Below are 18,773 nucleotides of genomic sequence, written 5' to 3'. Positions count from 1 at the left end.
ACAATACAGAATCTAGTACAAAGTCCTACGGCGATGGTGGGTACAAGATGTCCAAAACATGAGCCAACTGCTCCTCGAGCTCAGTAACTCGAGTCTGGAGAATCTCAATCTCCCGCCTCATTTCCTCATTAGAGGAAGATGGTGGGGCAGGTGGTGCTGGCGGTGCAGGTGGAGCTGGTGGTGCAGGTGGAGCTGGTGGTGCTGAAGTGGATGGTCCGGCTCTGGGTGGGGACGGTAATATCAGTGGGTCGGCGGGGTACGGCACCAGCCGTTTACGTGCAGTGATCCTACGACGCCGACCATAAGCGTCAGTGACAGTACGACCAGGAATTATGCCAGCGAAGCGATACCGCTTCTTCGGCGGGGTAGAAGGTGCCTGAATCGGTCGGTCAGCGGGATCCTCCTCATCACTGGAGTCGTCAGATGAGGTGTCGTCTGAAGAAGCATCGGTGGAAGAACCGTCGTCTGAATCATGCGGTGGTGGCGCGGGTGGCTCAACATATCCGAAAGCGGCCAACATCTGTCGGTGTCGGCCTGGCGTAATCACGGCTAAGCGGCCGTCGGCAGTGCGTCGGCAAGGTGTGCGCCAGTGGTTACGGAAGGGACCTTCCCCGAACTCCGCGGGGATCTCCATGCCACCAATGCGAGCCAGTTGCCTCAGGGGTCTGGAAGAAGACGCCGGGATAGGCACACTAGAGCTAGCTCTAGAACTAGAGGCGCCGGGGTCGCCAGTGGGTGTCGGGGCCGGAATGTCAGCAGCAGCAGCAGCAGCAACAGGTGCAGCAGTGGGTGGAACAACGGGGCCTGAGCCGCTCGGGATGTCAGTAGGTGGAACGTCCGACATCTGAACAAGGAAAAAATAAATTTTCCATGTCAGTATGTCATAAAGCAAGCAAATAATAGGCCAACAGTTTAAATCATGTATAACAATAAGTAGCATGGCAATATCAGTAATCGTACGAAACTAGCATGCAATCGAAAGCAAGTAATAGCATGCAGTAGTGAGATCACGTAGTAGCATACGGCATATAGCAGTAACAGTAAGCAGCAGCATGCAGTAAGTTCAGCGAAAACAAGTAAACTAACAAGTTGTAGATTAGCCCTATTAGTGAATCCTACTCGGGTCGGTCTTAGACTCACTAATGCATCCTAATTCCCTACAACCAATGCTCTGATACCAAATGTGACGCCCCGTACTAAATCATCATGTACGGACCATCAACAACAGGATCATTACAAGGTTAAGTACTATATGCGTTTTCAAAACAGAGTTTACATTCATAAATAAAAGTGACGTCATAACATACGTCAATTGTTTTACAAATCAAAAGTATGCTTCGCTAAGTAGAAGTATTAAATAAGTGTACGTGACCATAATGGTCGTTACATAACATAAGTTCATAAGTAAAAAGTTTGAATGCAACATAAGTAGTCATGCGATAACAACTCTAGGCAGCGGGTTCTACAGCACGACTAGTAAGATAGCGGAAGCGACTTCAAGCACCTGAGAAAATACATGCTTAAAAAGGTCAACACAAAGGTTGGTGAGCTATAGTTTAAGTATAACAGTAATGTAAGTAGGCCACGAGATTTCAGTGCTACAACGAGCGTTTCAAAAGTATGTAAAAGTATATGCTTAACCGTGGGCACCCGGTAACTAACTTAACGTTTAATGTACCCCCTTAAAGTGCACTTGGCAAGTGCGTATAACCTCGAAGTATTAAACACTCGTTAAATGCTAGCGCTACTAGCCCGAGTGGGGATGTCAAACCCTATGGATCCATATCTAAGATTCGCGTTCACGGTTCAAAAACCAATGATTAAACGTTACCGAGCTAAAGGGAATGTTTCTGCCGTTATATAACCCACACATATATAAAGTTTAAGTACTCGTGCCTAGTATGTAAAACATAAAATCCGCATGTATTCTCAGTTCCCAAAATAAGTTAAAGTAAAAAGGGAATGCTATAACTCACAATGATTAGTAGTAATGGTAAGGTAGTAGTCGGAAAGTGGTGTGCAAGTAACGGTCCAAACGTCCTCAACCTAAGTCAAATAGCACTAAGTCAATAAGTCGTCTCAAAAGGTTTACAAGTACGTAATTAAGGTCATAAGGGTCATCATCAATCATCATTAAACAAAAGGTAACAAGTAAGACTCGTTTATGAAAGTCGTTTAAAACAAAGGCTGACTTCGGTCAGTCACCACGGCCTCTACCCTTACTGAATTAAGGTGAGACCAGTGGTCATGGCTCCGTCTATGAGTCCCTTAAGTGTGGTAAAATTTACAGAAGCAAACTCGTCTTGGTTTGACCGTGGCGACGGTCTAAGTGCGAGTAGGTCAGAAATTTCTGCACAACGTTAAAGGACATGGTAACGATCGGAGGGCCATAAATCCTAAACCGTAACTCGGATTAAGACGAGTCCTATATGAAAAGTTATCTACTCGAAAAGTTCTATCTAAAAATCAAGGTTAGAACAGCCCAGGTCTACTGGTCTGTTCCAGAAGCATCAGGTCAGTAGGTTTTGGACAGAACAGTGGGTTTTGGAGAGTTCCGGTTGTCTCGGTGCTTGATGTTCATCACGGTTCTCATCCTTGATGCGTATAGCTTCAAGTGTACAACTCGTTGATGTGTTAACATCATTTTGACCAAGGTTTGTCCATCATAACTCAAGTGCAAGTGTTGTAAGTGTTTGATGAACCAAGGTTCCATGTAAGTTTATGAACAAGTTCATGAACACTAAGAAAGATCACAACCAAGTGTTGGATCCATGATACTTGCACCAAAGTGTAAGCTCTTGTTGGTTTCATGTCCTTGTTCAAATGTGTAGTAAGCAACTAACAATAAGAAATAAAGAAAATGAATGATAAGCCTAAACCAACCATGAAGGTGGTATTCTAGTAACATACAACAAACAAGAACACAAGTAACAATTATAAAGTTTATAAACTTTAAATCTTTTGAAACAAAATAAAGTAGAAAACTAACTAAATAAGAAAATGGTTCATAGTTGCTCATACTTTTAAAGATTCAACCAAAGTTGATCTTTAAGTAAAGTAAACTTCAAAGTTACTTCAAGAACTACAAGTAATGAATTTATACAACCATGAACTTTAATCTTTGAAACATTTTATGTAGAACATAAACTAGTAAGTTTAGTTCTTGTGTTCTTGATAAATACAAGATGTAAATGAAGAATCAAACTAAGAAGTTTGATCTTGTAACATGAAAGTAAGTAAGTAATAACATGTAAATAATTAAACAACAACAAGACAAGTAATCAAAGACAAGTAGCAAGTAACAAAAGTATGATGATGATGGATATAGAATTCGGTTTTACAAGGAAGAAAGGAAGAGCAAAATAAGTCCAAGTTACTTACAAAAGCTAGAGAGAAAAGAGAGAAAATGGAAGTAAGTTTGTGTGTGTGTTTGAGTGAGAGATTTCAAGTGAACAAGTAATGCAAAATATGAAGTGTGGACTCCTTTGAAGTCCCTAAACCCCACGGCCAGCAGAGAAACAAGGGGGGAAGGGAGAAGTTTGGTGGTCATTTGCATGGTAAAGTGCATAAAGTTGGATATTAGATGGGTTTGCATGGGGATAGTGAGCCAACAAGATTCCTAATGGTAAAACTAACTAGTTACATGCTAAACTAATACTTACAAGTGTCATGTGGGCTAGTTAATTCATAAATATAAGTAGGGTGGGCTTACACAAGTCCATTAACACTAAAAGGCCCAAGTTTGCAAGTAGTTAGCAAGTAATCCAATAAAAGTCCAACTTAAGCCCAAGTAACTAACTAATAGCTTTAGTTAATTAAAATGATTAATAAAATTAATCATGAATGTAAATAATATCTTAAAATATTATTCGTGCAAGTTCCGGGTGTCACAAAGACGTTTCGGGCATTTAAAGTTCAAGTACGGGCAATTAAAGCAACATGTAAATGTAATAACATACATTCGTTTAATCAAGCGTATTAATAATAATAATTATTAATAAATAACGTTGGAAAAACCAGGGTCGTTACAGTGGTGGTGGTGATTTTCGGTCTTCTTGGCCGAAAATTAGGAGAAGGAGAGAGAGACTTGAGAGAGATTTGTAAGAATGATTTGGTACGAAAAAATGGGTTAGCCTAGGTCCCTATTTATAGGAAAGATTAGAGGATTCTAGAATTAGGTTTAGGTTAAGTTTTACTTAGGGAACAAGTAAAGGATTGAGGAGGTGATATGGGAGCCGATTTTGGGAGGGTATTTTGGGCATTTTACTCTTTTTTAAAAAAAAACAATTTCGGCTAGGGTTTAGGAGGGTTAGGGTGGAACTTTTTCACTTTAGTCCTTGTACTTTAGATTAGCTTAAATGGTCCCTAACTTATCCAAGTTTAATTATTTAAGTGTACAAGGTTTATGGTTATTTATTTTGTTCACAAAAATTAATAAGCTCATTATTTTTATCTTTTTATTAACTTGTCAATTATTACACAAAGTTAATTATTATGTTATAAAATTTTTAATACTTAACAATTATCGATTAAAGTTAAATCGTTAAGTTTAATTATATTGTTTGGGCATTTAATATGGAAAAATATAGAATGGAAAAATGAGGGTCGTTATAGTACCTCCCCGTTATTAGAAACTTCATCCCGAAGTTTTAAGTAGATTCCTCGTTTGCATCAGCAGTTGAGAAGAGATGGGGATATTTCCGTATCATGTGTTCTTTGCGTTCCCAGGTGTATTCGGGGCCTCTACGCGAATTCCAACGGACTTTAACGATAGGTATGTTGCTTTTACGCGTTTGTTTGACCTCTCCTTCCATGATTTCTATAGGTTCTTCAATGAAGTGCATTTGCTCATCGATGCGGATATCATCCAAAGGAATAACAAGTGTGTCATCAGCAAGACACCTTTTAAGATTCGAGACATGAAACACATCATGTACTTGGTTAAGTTCAGTTAGTAGTTCTAATCGGTACGCTACGGGACCCACTCTTTGAGTGATCGTGAAAGGTCCAACATATCGTGGACTGAATTTGCTTCGTTTACCGAAACATACAACGCCTTTCCAAGGGGATACTTTCAACATGACTTTATCTCCAACTTGGTATTCTATGTCCTTTTGCTTTCTATCAGCATAGCTCTTTTGTCGGCTACGGGCAGTTTCTAATCGTTGCTTAATCTGGACGATCTTTTCGGTTGTTTCGTGAATAATTTCAGGACCAGTTAAGTATCTGTCCTCGAGTTCATCCCAACACAAAGGGGATCTACATTTCCGGCCATATAAAGCTTCAAAAGGTGCAGCTTTAATGCTAGAGTGATAACTGTTGTTGTAAGAAAATTCAACCAAAGGCAAGTGTCTATCCCAACCTTTGCTGAAATCGATTACACAAGCACGTAGCGTATCTTCCAAGATTTGAATAGTTCGTTCACTTTGACCATCAGTTTGCGGATTATAGGCTGTACTCATGTCGAGTTGAGTTCCAAGAGCGGATTGTAAAGTTTTTCAGAATCTAGAAACGAATCGACCGTCGTGATCAGAAATAATTGAGATAGGAACCCCATGACGTGAGACAATTTCTTTAATGTAAAGCTGTGATAATTTCTCCATCTTGTCAGTTTCCTTGATCGGTATGAAATGTGCAGATTTAGTAAGACGATTAACTATGACTCAAATAGTATCGTTACCGTTTGAAGTCTTAGGTAACTTAGTAACGAAATCCATAGTAATACATTCCCACTTCCACTGCGGGATATCGGGTTGTGTCAACAGACCAGAAGGCTTTTGATGTTCAACCTTGACTTTCAAACAAGTGAGACACTTACTAACATAAGTAGCAATGTCAGCTTTCATGTTAGGCCACCAGTAGAATTCCTTCACATCGTGATACATCTTACTGGAACCGGGATGAATAGAGTACCTAGTCTTATGTGCTTTGTCCAAGACTAGTTCACGGAGATTACCGAAACCAGGGACCCAAATTCTGTTGCCAAAGTACCGTGTACCATTAGCTTTCACTTGGAGTTGGTTCTCGAAATCGATAGGTCCTTCATCTTCGATAAGTGTTGGTTTGATAGCTTCAAGTTGAGCTTCACAGATTCGTGATATGAGATTCGACTTGATTTTCAGGTTCAAAGCACGAACACATTTAACATCGTCTTTTTGACTAAGAGCATCGGCAACCACATTCGCCTTGCCAGGATGATATTCCATCCTACAGTCATAATCGTTCAATAACTCGAGCCATCGGCTTTGCCTCATATTCAGCTGTTTCTGATCAAAGATGTGTCGAAGACTTTTATGGTCAGTGTACACCGTAAACTGGGTACCATATAGATAATGTCTCCATATCTTTAATGCAAATACCACGACACCTAAATCAAAGTCATGTGTGGTATAGTTCTCCTCATGTTTCTTCAACTGTCTAGACGCATAGGCAATAACCTTTTCACGTTGCATTAAAACACAACCAAAGCCTTGCTTTGAGGCATCACAGTAAACAACAAAGTTGTCAGTACCTTCAGGTAAAGAGAGAATCGGGGCTGTGGTCAATTTCTCCTTCAGAACCTTGAAAGCAGATTCCTGTTCTTCAGACTACTCAAACTTCTTCCCTTTGTGAGTCAACTTCGTAAGGGGTTTAGCAAGGAGAGAAAAATCTTTTATGAATCTTCGATAATAACCGGCAAGTCTCAAAAATTGACGAATATGCTTCGCAGTCTTTGGTATCTCCCAGTTCTGAATATCGGTAATCTTAGCTGGATCGACATGTATTCTGTTACTATCAACAATATGTCCAAGAAATTGTACGGTTTTGAGCCAAAACTCGCACTTTGAAAATTTAGCGTAGAGTTGTTCCTTTCGTAAGAGTTCAAGAATCATGCACAAATGCTGCTCATGTTTTTTCTCACTCTTTGAGTAGATTAAGATGTCGTCAATGAAAATAATGACGAATTTATCGAGATAAGGCTTGCAGACACGATTCATAAGATCCATGAACACGGCAGGAGCATTGGTCAAACCAAAAGGCATGACACAAAATTCATAGTGCCCATAACGAGTGCGAAAAGCAGTCTTAGGAATGTCGGATTCCTTGACTTTGAGTTGGTGATAACCGGACCTCAAATCAATCTTTGAATAAACACTTGACCCTTGAAGTTGGTCAAATAGATCATCAATATGTGGCAGCGGGTAACGGTTCTTGATAGTAAGCTTGTTAAGTTCGCGGTAATCAATGCACATCCTTAACGTACCATCCTTCTTTTTAGCGAATAGAATAGGAGCTCCCCATGGGGACGAGCTTGGATGAATGAAACCTTTATCCAATAGTTCTTGGAGTTGGTTGGAAAGTTCCTTTATTTCGGAAGGTGCTAATCGGTATGGTGCTTTAGCAACAGGAGCAGCACCGGGAGCTAAATCAATTTGGAATTCAACTTGTCGAGGAGGTGGAAGACCAGGAAGATCTTCGGGAAACACATCGGGAAAGTCTTTAACCACTGGTACATTTTCAATACACTTCTCTTTCGATTCAATCATCTTAACGTGGGCTAGAATAGCTGGATAACCTTTCATAAGGTATTTGCGAGTTTTAATACAGGAGATAATGTTGAGATTAGAACCACTATTGTCGCCTTGAAAGACTAGAGTCTCTCCATTTCCCAACGGAATATTAACGGCTTTATGAAAACACATGATTGCAGCTTTTAATGGACGTAACCAATCCATTCCGACTATGACATCAAAACATCCGAGCTCGACCGGCAAAAGGTCTATCTTAAATTCTTTGTTGGCTAAGATTAGGTTGTAATTTTTATAGATTTTATCGACTTTCATGATCTTTCCATTGGCTACTTCTACTAATCGTTTAGTTTCTAAGGGTTGAGGCTTTTCAGTAAATAGGGTGCAAAATTCACTAGACACGTAACTTCTGTCAGCACCAGTATTGAATAAAATAGTTGTGTAACAATTATTGACAATATACGTACCCGTGATGACCTCATCCTCTTCTCGAGCTTCAGCAGCAATAATAACAAACGCACGACCCTTTGCAGCAGTAGTATTGGCTCCAGTAGCGGGATTATCTTTCTTCTTAGGACAATTTGGACTAATGTGTCCCTTTTCCCCACAAGTGTAACAAGTAGGAGGAGTTTTGGCAGGAACAATAGATTTATCCTTTGGAGTAGTCTTACACGTCTTAGCTACGTGTCCCACTTTCTTACACAACGAACAAGTAGCAGTACACCGCCCCGGGTGATGCCTTTCACAACGAATACAAAAAGGATAGGTACCCTTATAATTCGTCCTTGTATTATTCGCAGGCTTCTTACTAACATTCTGAGTCGAACCTTGAGACGGCTCAAACTTCCTTTTACCTTCATTGCTCTTAGTGTCAACCTGCTTATTAGCTGACGCTCTTCTTCTCTTGGCCAACATCAGATTTTGCGCCATGAGAATCACAACATCAAGAGTAACCTTCTCGGCAGCAATAACATTCCCCTGAACATCCTCGGGGAGACCTTCAATATATCTTTCAATCCTTCTAGCTTTAGTAGAAAACATCTCGGGACACAAAGTAGAAAGCTCAAGAAAACGATTGGTATAGCTTTCAATATCGGTACCCTTCACCTTGAGTTCCCAGAACTCGGCTTCAAGTTTTTGAACTTGACTTCTAGGACAGAATTTATTAATCATCATGCTTTTGAGTTCGTCCCATGGAATTGCATTAGCATTATCAATTCCCACGAACTTAGCATGAGCAGTCCACCAAGTCAAAGCATTGCCAGCTAATGAGCTAGTGGCATATTTGACCCGATCGTTATCCCCGCAGTTGCAAATACGAAAGATAGACTCTAGCTTCTCGAACCACCGAACTAGTTCAACAACTTCTTCATTTCCCTTGAAAGCGGGAGGGTGGCAGTTCGTAAAGTCCTTATTAGAACAAGGTTTTGGTTGGGTGTTAGCATGATTAGCTTGAGCGTTGCCTTGGGCGGCAGCAAGCAACTGTTGGAATTGTTCAGTGGTTAACACGATATTGTTAATGGTAGGTGTAGCTGGACGAACCATGATGTCACTACATAGAAGTGAACATAAGTTTGATAAGTTGACAAGTTATAAGTTTGAGCAATTATAAGTATGAATAAAATAAAGCATTGATATCACATGATATTAATAGAACACTTTATATTATTAGAATGAGGCATTAAATAAGCCTTTTTAATACACAATTCGGAAATAGAAATAGTTTAAGGCATAGCCTTTACATAGATAAGAAATCGGAAAAATAAACTAGGAAATATTAAGATTGAAGTAATCTTCATATTTCTTCCTCTCGTCCTCAACCTTCTTCATAAACTCATCAATTTTCTCGTTCCTCGCCTTTTGCTTCTCATAGAGATACTCGAGGTTATCATAGAGGTTAGTAACACGGCTGTTGACTGCATTGTTATCGTACCCCTTTAGAGCAAGCTGCTTATTGACTCGATTTTTTTCCATATCTATCCAGAAATCAACATCCTCCTTGAGATGAGCAAGTGATTGCTTTCCCCAACGGGTGTTACGTTCTTCCTCATACTTTACCAACTTTATCTCTTTCTTTAACTCGGCATTTTCCTCCAAAAGTTTCTTAATCACTAAGTCTTTTTCATCCATTCGAGCCTCGATCCTTGCAACATGGCGAAGCAAACCATCGAAGTTCTTCTCGGTAGTTGTTCGCAGATTCATGATTTCACACATGGCGTTATGGTTATCATAAGAAGGAGATTAGGCTCTTTTCTTAGACGGGCCATCTTCTTTAAAATCAGCAGGGCGTTTCCCCTTGTCTTCAATTCTTGGAGTTGGGTAGTAGTCGGGAGACTTAGGTAAAGTATTCGGACTATAGTTTGGTGAGAGAGGACTACCAAGACTATAAGGTGGGCTTTGGACTTGTCTTTCAGTAGAAGAGTATCCAGTACCTACTTCGATGGTAGGTTTAAAGTGAGCCATTTCTTCAGAAGATTTGAAGAGAGTCATTTTGTTTGGTTGATTAACGCTTGAGCTTGACATCCTAACATTAGGAAAGAGACTTTCATTAGCATTTTAAGCCAAGATTATCAAAGCAAAGTTGTTAAGATTATAAGGCAATTCTAAGTGCTTTAAGTCTAAGGCAGGAAAGGTTATAGTTTCCTAGATTGCTAAGGCACCCTATCTAGCAAGTAAGGCACACATAAAGATGCAATCCTGGTTCTCTATAACATTCTGGTTATGCTCTGATACCAATCTATCACACCCCCAATTAGGGCCTGGGTGAATGTGACATTAATATCAAATAAACCAACATATTATAATATACGAGAATAATACTAAATGATAAAAACAAACTTTATTGAGTACGCAACGGAAAATGAAATGTCGTTACAATAATGGAAAGTACAATAAAGTAATTGTTTCAAATGCAAGAATAATAAATGCGATATCTCTTGATCCTAAGTTCAAGTAGCATCACATAAGCAGTAAGTAAATAAGCTTGATCAATCGGCACCTGAGACAAACATGCTAAAGTGTCAACCAAAAAAGGTTGAGTGAAGTTCATAGGTTTAACAAATATGTTTGACCGTTGTTTTAGACCACAAGATTTAGTTTATAAAGTTGATCTCGCAGATCAAAAAGTTATGCCAATTCGTGATATTTAGACTAAACGTTCAAAGTTTGCCTCAATGACAAGTTGTGTCTATACTTGTCGGTTTAATTTCATTATTAAGTAATGCAATGACTTGGTCAAATGTATCGGGAACGTTACTCCCGATAGGCCTACCCCCAATAATTAAGAATGCATTTAACGAGCAATTAAAAATATCACTGTAGGAACTTAGTCGGACATAGCCGGGTATAGCATAGTTTAACAGTTGGTACTTGTGTCTAAATTGTAAATACTAAAAGTAGCATGTGTCTCACCCCAAAAAGTTAAATAAGTTGCATGCAATAAAGAGTGGGGCTATGAGTTCACCTTAGTAAGTAGGAGAGAGAGTTGTTATTCCTCGGAATAGAAAGTTTGGATGGATGAGCAGAAAGTCAACCTATTGACATTTAAGAGTAGTTAAGTGTTTTGCCCAAATTAAGCGTAAGTATGAAAGTGTTTTAAGTATAGTTTGTTTTACTAAGTTTCCATTCCTAGTAAGTTTCCATTTTTAGAAAGTTTCCATTTTTAGTAAGTTAGTGTTGAACACTAGTGAGTTGTCCTTAATAAGTCTACCACCTATTAAGTGTGAAATAACTAAGTGTATGATTACTAAAGTCGGGTTGATATTGTGGATCGTACCCAAACATCTATGCCACCGCCGAGTCACTAGAATGACCAATTGTTACCGGTTGGCCCAGGATTTCTTGACCAAAATCTAAGTTTGGCATTCGTAATCAACAAGCGTCCCATAGTGGTACCAAGGATCACCCTAGGCCTTAAGTAGCGTCGATGTTCAAGTAATTTCACGCTATCGTGAATGACTATGGTAATCGTGTGTTATACTATAAGTAGTATATTATATGTATTAGTAATAGCGTAAGTGTTAAGTAGTAGTATAAGTGTATAAGTGTTAAGTAGTATTAGTAATATAGTATAAGTAGTATTAGGGTTTTAGTTAATTAAAGTAGTATTTAATATTAGGGTTTAGTAATAAATAAATGATTAAGGTTTTAATTAATGTATTAGGGTTTTATTAAATTAGGGTTAGGTTTAATTAGGGTTTTAACATTTAATATGTATATATGTATATATATCGTGTATATGTATGTATATATATATATATAGTATTTTTTTATATATATATATGTAGTCGTGTATATGTATATATATATATATATGTAATGTGTATCTACTTTCCAATTATAACTACCCTAACACAATCTTAGTGAATCCTTAAGGTTTTTAAGATCTAACAAAACTTTTTTTTTGTATGTAGGCCGTATGTATGTATGTATGTATGTATATGTATATGCATATATTTTTTTTTACATAAACAATATAGATGTTGAGATCATGCATGAATGTAATTATGAAAACATGAATTGAAAGTAAGATTTAAAAGTTTTGGATCTAGGGTTTTTACCTTGATGAACAATGATGAAGATTAACAAGAAAAGATGATGATGACTTGAAGATGAAGATCAAAACCCTTGAATAACGAAGAACACCTTGAAGATCTTTGAAGAACGCGATGAACAAACTTGAAGATCACTTGAAGATCTTGAAGATGATGATGAATATTTCGATGGTGGTGGTGGTGATTTTCGGTCTTCTTAGCCGAAAATTAGGAGAGGGAGAGAGAGACTTGAGAGAGATTTGTAAGAATGATTTGGTACGTAAAAATGGGTTAGCCTAGGTCCCTATTTATAGGAAAGATTAGAGGATTCTAGAATTAGGTTTAGGTTAAGCTTTACTTAGGGAACAAGTCAAGGATTGAGGAGGTGATATGGGAGCCGATTTTAGGAGGGTATTTTGGGCATTTTACTCTTTTTTTTAAAAAAAAAATTTTCGGCTAGGGTTTAGGAGGGTTAGGGTGGAACTTTTTCACTTTAGTCCTTGTACTTTAGATTAGCTTAAATGGTCCCTAACTTATCCAAGTTTAATTATTTAAGTGTACAAGGTTTATGGTTATTTATTTTGTTCACAAAAATTATTAAACTCATTATTTTTATCTTTTTATTAACTTGTCAATTATTACACAAAGTTAATTATTATGTTATAAAATTTTTAATACTTAACAATTATCGATTAAAGTTAAATCGTTAAGTTTAATTATATTGTTTGGGCATTTAATATGGAAAAATATAGAATGGAAAAATGAGGGTCGTTATAACAGTGGCGGAACCAGGATTTTTTTTCACCGGAGGCAAAGAAAATTAAAACTGTAGCAAGTTTGGGCAAAATATGAGGCTTTTGGGCAAAAAATTAGAGGTTTTTAGGTAAAATATGGAAGTTTTGGACAATATTTGTAGGTTTGTGGGCAAAATTTGAAGAAATTTGGACAAAATTCGAAGATTTTGGGTAAAATATGTAGGTCTTGGAGCAAAAAAAAATAATTCATCGGAGGCAAAATCAAAATATCTAAAATTTTAACACTGAAAAATGCAAATCTACATGACGCGGACACCTCGCTTTGCCCCCAAATAAAAACGACCCTGCATGAGAGTGACGAGTACAAAAAAAGTTTTTGAGACTCAGATACAATCTCATACAAAATCCTAGGGACTAGCCGTGTAATTTTATTTATGTACAACCTGAATTATTCTAAAAACCAGGTGTTTATATCTATATACGGGTCGGGTCTTCTTGAACTAAAACCCTAATAATTGTGCACGAAAAACCCTAATTTCCTTGCAGCAATCAAAAATGACGTTTTTCGATCTCAACATCCCATATACCGAATCAAACCGGCTAATTTCCACCACAACCGAAAAAACAACACGATTAAAACTGACTATTAAAGCAATTGAATTAGGTTACACCGGTGTTGCATATAACCGTACAATCTCCGGCGTTATGTCAGAACGCGACCGTTGTTCAATCTCATTGTTTCCTCTTTCTTCAATGTCAATTTCAACTTCCGTTAAACTTCACCGCAGTTTACTAAACGTTCCGTTATCTACACCATTCCGGCAGTACACTCGGCTTACGGTTGTTGTTGATTCACCGGCGCAAGGTTCTGCGCTTAATTCCGGTAATCCGGTGCTTAAAACTTATGATATTGTTGCTGTTAGGCCATTGAAGCAGGAATCGTTTGATCAAGCTTGTAAAAATTATGAGGTTTTGAATCCTCTTTGTTTCAAGCCCTAGCTTTTTTTTTTTTTTTTTTTTTTTTTTTTTTTAATCATCAATGCTAAATGTTAATAATGTGCTTATCGACAGTGAATGTGTTTGAACATGTAGGTTGATATAATTGCGATCGACTTTTCGGAGACTCGGTTTCGGTTGAAGCAACCGCTGATTAAAGCTGCTATTGAGGTTATTGTTATCTCATTAATTGTTGTGATGCTTATAATGAACACCTTATTGAACTCATAATTGTGAAATGATATTGTTATTATGGTTGATTTACAGAGAGGAGTGTATTTCGAAATTACGTATTCAGGTCTCATCATGGATGCGCAGTTGAGAAGGCAGATGATATCCAATGCTAAGGTATAATATCATACATTTAATAGTATACTAAGTATATAGTATATATCATTATATTGGATTTGTTTCTGCAATACCAGTGTCCTTATGTATCAAGTATTGTTATTTATAGTGTCTTAATTTAATATAAAGTCAGCTGTGAGCTCTCCTAGTTTTCTTGATTACGACTATTAGCATTTTTAGATGCATGTCTATGCATACATATATGCATATGTATATAAGTAGTTTTAGCGTTCAAGTACTTATCTGATAACACTAATACTGTTTGCAGCTGTTGGTGGATTGGACACGAGGAAAAAATATTATCTTTTCAAGTGCTGCACCTTCCTTAACTGAACTTAGAGGACCGTGTGATGTTGCAAATCTGGCATGTTTACTAGGTTTTTCTATGGAACGTGCGAAAGCATCTGTTTCCAAAACATGTAGGTAATAATAAGAATCTTAACAATTTGTGTTTTGGGTTTAGCATGTGTTATTATAGCAAATTTTAATTTTTCTGAGATACGGATAATGCAAATTGATTTGCAGAGCTCTGTTAGAAAGTTCATTAAGGAAAAAGAAATTTGTTAAAGAGGCTATCAGGGTTGAGTTAATCTCCTCAGGTGAACAGTCTGATGCTTTTGAAGACTGGCTTAAGTGGGACCCAATTTCCAGTGGTGAAGGTGATTTGCTATTGGATGACATGGCAAAGTCCTTTGCAGATGCGAATAAAGATAGGAAAACTGTGAAAGCTATTGACTTTGTTTCAATCATGAATGAATTGCCATCACATGGTTTGCATATTAAGGACATTGTATCTGAAACAAACTTGAATCCTGTATTACTTGATCAACCTAGTAATTGTGAAACGCCATTAGCAAGTGAAAATACTAAAGTGCTGGACAATATGGATATAGAAGAAGAGACCAAAATAGGAAGTGATTCAAACATATGCTTATCTTCTCCAAAAGCTGAACAGAACAATATCCAATTAGAACATCTCGAGGCTATCCATGAAGAAAAAATCAGTGATGAAAATGGAAGTGCAAATACATGTAGTGATATTCCAACTGCTGTTGTTACGAATTCGTTTGATAATAATTTATATTCTACTCTCCAGTTTGAAGATGCTAACAACTCTGTTTCATGGACTCCTATATCTACACCATCGATTCAATCAAATGAAACAGGTACTGAGCATATTAGCGGTTTAGTAGTTTTTGGATAAGTGTCATCGAGTTTATGTATACCTGGCAATTGAGACCCATACTCTCAAATTTGGGTCAAATGGGTCATACTTGCGGGTCTATTGGGTCTTGAAAAAAATGAGGCTGGGCGATGTAAAACATAACCTAAAAAAGGTCCAATGAGTTTTTCTTCAACTTATTGGGTCTTATACAAAATATAAAAAACGGGTCAAATGGGTATCAAATCCTAAAGTTCAATAAATAGACAGGTCTATTTGGTCTTGTGAAAATGAGTCGAGCATAGCAAGTTCATCCGTTAATCATTTATCAAAGCATGAATGGTTATATCAATTATTATGTATATTAATATTTTCTTTTATATATAATATAATATAATAAATATTACTACGTAATAATAACTAATACAAAATAATTAATGGAAAAGTTTATGACCCGTTTGGACCTATGTGACCTATTTGACCCATTACCTGTTTTGACCTGTTACCCAACTTGACCCGTTTGGACCCGTTTAAATTTTTGACCTGTTTGACCCATGACCCATTAAAACCCAAAACCGTTTTGACCCGTTACCCAAACCGACCCTATTTGACCCGTTTGCCAGCTATAAGTTTATGTAATATATACATATATACATGTTATTGATTAGATTCACTAATTTAGCCATCTTTGTGTGAAGAGGTTCTGAAAGGAGAACACGTGCAAGAAAAAGTTGAGGTTGCAGTTACGCCTGTTAGCTCATCTTTGCTCTTATCTGGTGTTTCTTCGAACGAAAACGTTCCTGTAGAACACACAAGTTTAGTAGTGGAAGATATTTCAGTTGAACCTTCAAGTACGATAGCCACTTTGAGATCTCATGATGAATTGCAAGACAACATATTGGAAGACGAGTCAATGGAAGTCACATTAGAGGTCAAAGATGATAGTCAAAAGATTGATTTGTGTGCACACGAGTCTTCATCAGGTACTTGATTCTTTTAGTACCATGAATCAATTTAAACATTTGAGTCTTTGGTGTTTATATTAGATAAGTTTTCATGTTGGTTGCTCTATAAAGCAGATAGAGTTCGCAGAAAACAAAGGAGTTCACATCGATCGGTATCGTTGCCTTTTAAACGCTTGTTGAAACCTTCACAGTTCAAGAAAGCCGGAAAGCTCAAATCGAGAAGAACAACTTTGTAAGTGGTATCTGCACTTGGTTTTACTATCTTACCCTGTCATGCATGATATATAAAAATTCTGGAAATGCAACTAAAACCGAGTACAAAAGACTGAGAGGAATATGAAATATGGTTTGGGTTCTGAATAATCTGATAATGTTCTTAGGGTAAAGCTCATATAATGATTTTTACTCAATAATATACTGAATTTGCCTGTGTTTTGAGGTATAAACATTCAATGCAATATCTATCAAACTTAAGTCATAAATCTGCGGATCTTGGAAACTTGCATAATTTATTCATCAGTGTGGATACTTTTTTGTTTAAAAAAAAATTATAATTCTACAATCGATATTTATACCCTACAATAGTTATAATTCTCCTTTATTTACTTACACCTTCGTGCAAGTTGTGTTACAAACATTACTTTGATTCACAATGCAGGAGCCTAAGCGATCTTATCGATTGAGGGATACATTGACAAGACTTTGGTTGTTGCTAAAACAGCTTCACTAGAGGAAAGTTTTTGATATCTATTTAAAGTTTGACAATTTTATCACCTTGTTGATATTTTAAAGATATTTACTATGCGAGTCTTATGTAATTTTTATTATATATATTAGTATTGGTATATGATTAGAACTTGAAAATTTTGTAACGTATGGAGTATTAAAACTTAGAACAGTAGGAATCGAGGAACCAATTACTGATAATAAAACAAGGCACGTTGATATAGAAGCATACATTACACAATCGTTTCTTAAGTTTGAAAAAGAAAAAAAAAAAAAAAAAAAAAAAAGATTAGATATGTCTGGTTCGTATATTGGGCCAGAGTTTTATGGGCTGAGGCTGAATGGCTCTCTTAATGTAATGTTATCTTTTAGTAGGGCTGAAATGGTGTTCTACTCGTATGTTTTCCATTATTGACTTATTGAGATTGAGATTATTAAAAAAAATATTAATTAATGTTTAAATTAAAATTTGTAATTTCTCTTCTACGTCTTGCTAGGGTGAGGTGGTTTATATTATTTTATCATTTAAAAAGACATTTCAAAATACGGGAACACGGTGAGAACAGGTAGGGGTGCTTGCTTACTAAAATTTGAGCACTTGATATACACGAGTATATATAATAATTTTGGAGAAATAAAATAAATAATTTAGATAGAATAAATGATTTTTTCTCTTAAAATTGAGTATTTAACACTCGTATATATTTTTTATATTTGATTTTTTCCCCTAGAAACAAAAGCTCAACGAGAAGTTATTCAAATATGTAATTATGAACAAAATAATACTACTACATAATAATCAGCTAAACATAGTTTGACTAGATTCTGTATTTAAACGGAGTAATATTTAAGTTCTCCAAGAAATTTGTACAGTTTCAGTTGTTGTGCATGTTTTTTTTACGAGAATCATTATAAAATTATGTACCTGAAATTTGTCGTATTTCTTAGAAAATAATATTGTAAATTTATTAAGAATATTGTTTTTTACCAAAGACTGACAAAAGTTTGTTAAAGTTGTGTGGGTGGAAATGTGGAATTGAAGATTAAACACGAAGAAAGCTGGACTTGTTGGCATTCCCAACGACTCTCTACCATAATAAAACCTGAACATGCATGTGGTGTGGGGTTTGTGGGGAAATTTTTAAATTAAATTATAATATAATATAAACTTTTGTGCTATTATTATTATACATTTATGAAATATGAAATAAATAAATAAATAAATAAATAATCATAAAATAACTCTAATCTGATTCTGTTTTAACCTGTCTTTCATTCGGTTATCTAGGTTTGGATCTTATCAAAATACACTCATTGATTGAAAACACAATTAAAATAACAATATTTGTGATTCAAGAAGTAATCAGGGCCGGCGACGGCCGGTTATAGAATAAAGTAACGTTCATTTTATTGATTTATACTATTAGATTAGTTTATTATTGTTTTGTAATTTTAATTCTTATTCTTATTTTCTTAAAAGTGAGATATTTGTTGATTCTACTTTAAACGTCATTAGACCATGGATAACGCAGCGCCATCAGCCGCATTGCGTTTGTGGCCAGGCGTTTATCGGCCGTTCATGGGGGTGAGGGAGGGGCGGTTTGGGGAGGTGTCAAGCTGTGATTGGTGGATGAATTATATCCGTTGGAGACTAGCCGTTGGGCTTTTTTATTTATTTATTTTTTTTAATTTCTTTTTCTCCTATAAGTACATACACATTTAACCTTAATTTCACACATTTCTCATACTTTCTACTTATCAATTCAATTTATATATACATA

At 36.5% G+C, this 18,773-nt stretch overlaps 1 protein-coding gene across 1 annotated transcript; it reads left to right on the top strand.

Annotated features, from left to right (window-relative positions):
- The first annotated feature begins 13,254 nt into the window (after window positions 1-13,254).
- On the top strand, window positions 13,255-17,128 carry LOC139843338 (protein GAMETOPHYTE DEFECTIVE 1). Its single transcript, XM_071833415.1, has 8 exons — window positions 13,255-13,764; window positions 13,888-13,962; window positions 14,059-14,139; window positions 14,408-14,562; window positions 14,665-15,305; window positions 16,000-16,284; window positions 16,381-16,498; window positions 16,925-17,128. Exons 1-8 carry the CDS (start codon window positions 13,351-13,353, stop codon window positions 16,947-16,949), a joined length of 1,794 nt encoding a protein of 597 aa, XP_071689516.1. The 5' UTR covers window positions 13,255-13,350; the 3' UTR covers window positions 16,950-17,128.
- The last annotated feature ends 1,645 nt before the right edge of the window (window positions 17,129-18,773 follow it).

The sequence above is a fragment of the Rutidosis leptorrhynchoides genome, chromosome 4, assembly GCF_046630445.1.
Source record: "Rutidosis leptorrhynchoides isolate AG116_Rl617_1_P2 chromosome 4, CSIRO_AGI_Rlap_v1, whole genome shotgun sequence".
Taxonomy (NCBI): domain Eukaryota; kingdom Viridiplantae; phylum Streptophyta; class Magnoliopsida; order Asterales; family Asteraceae; genus Rutidosis; species Rutidosis leptorrhynchoides.
This window is presented reverse-complemented; position numbering and strand designations above follow the sequence as displayed.

Bases quoted from the DNA above. Each gene is read 5' to 3' on its own strand.
- LOC139843338 (XM_071833415.1), top strand. From the start codon at position 13,351: ATGACGTTTTTCGATCTCAACATCCCATATACCGAATCAAACCGGCTA. The intron at 14,563-14,664 runs GTAATAATAAGA...ATTGATTTGCAG, and splicing joins TCTGTTTCCAAAACATGTAG to AGCTCTGTTAGAAAGTTCAT. The intron at 15,306-15,999 runs GTACTGAGCATA...CTTTGTGTGAAG, and splicing joins GATTCAATCAAATGAAACAG to AGGTTCTGAAAGGAGAACAC.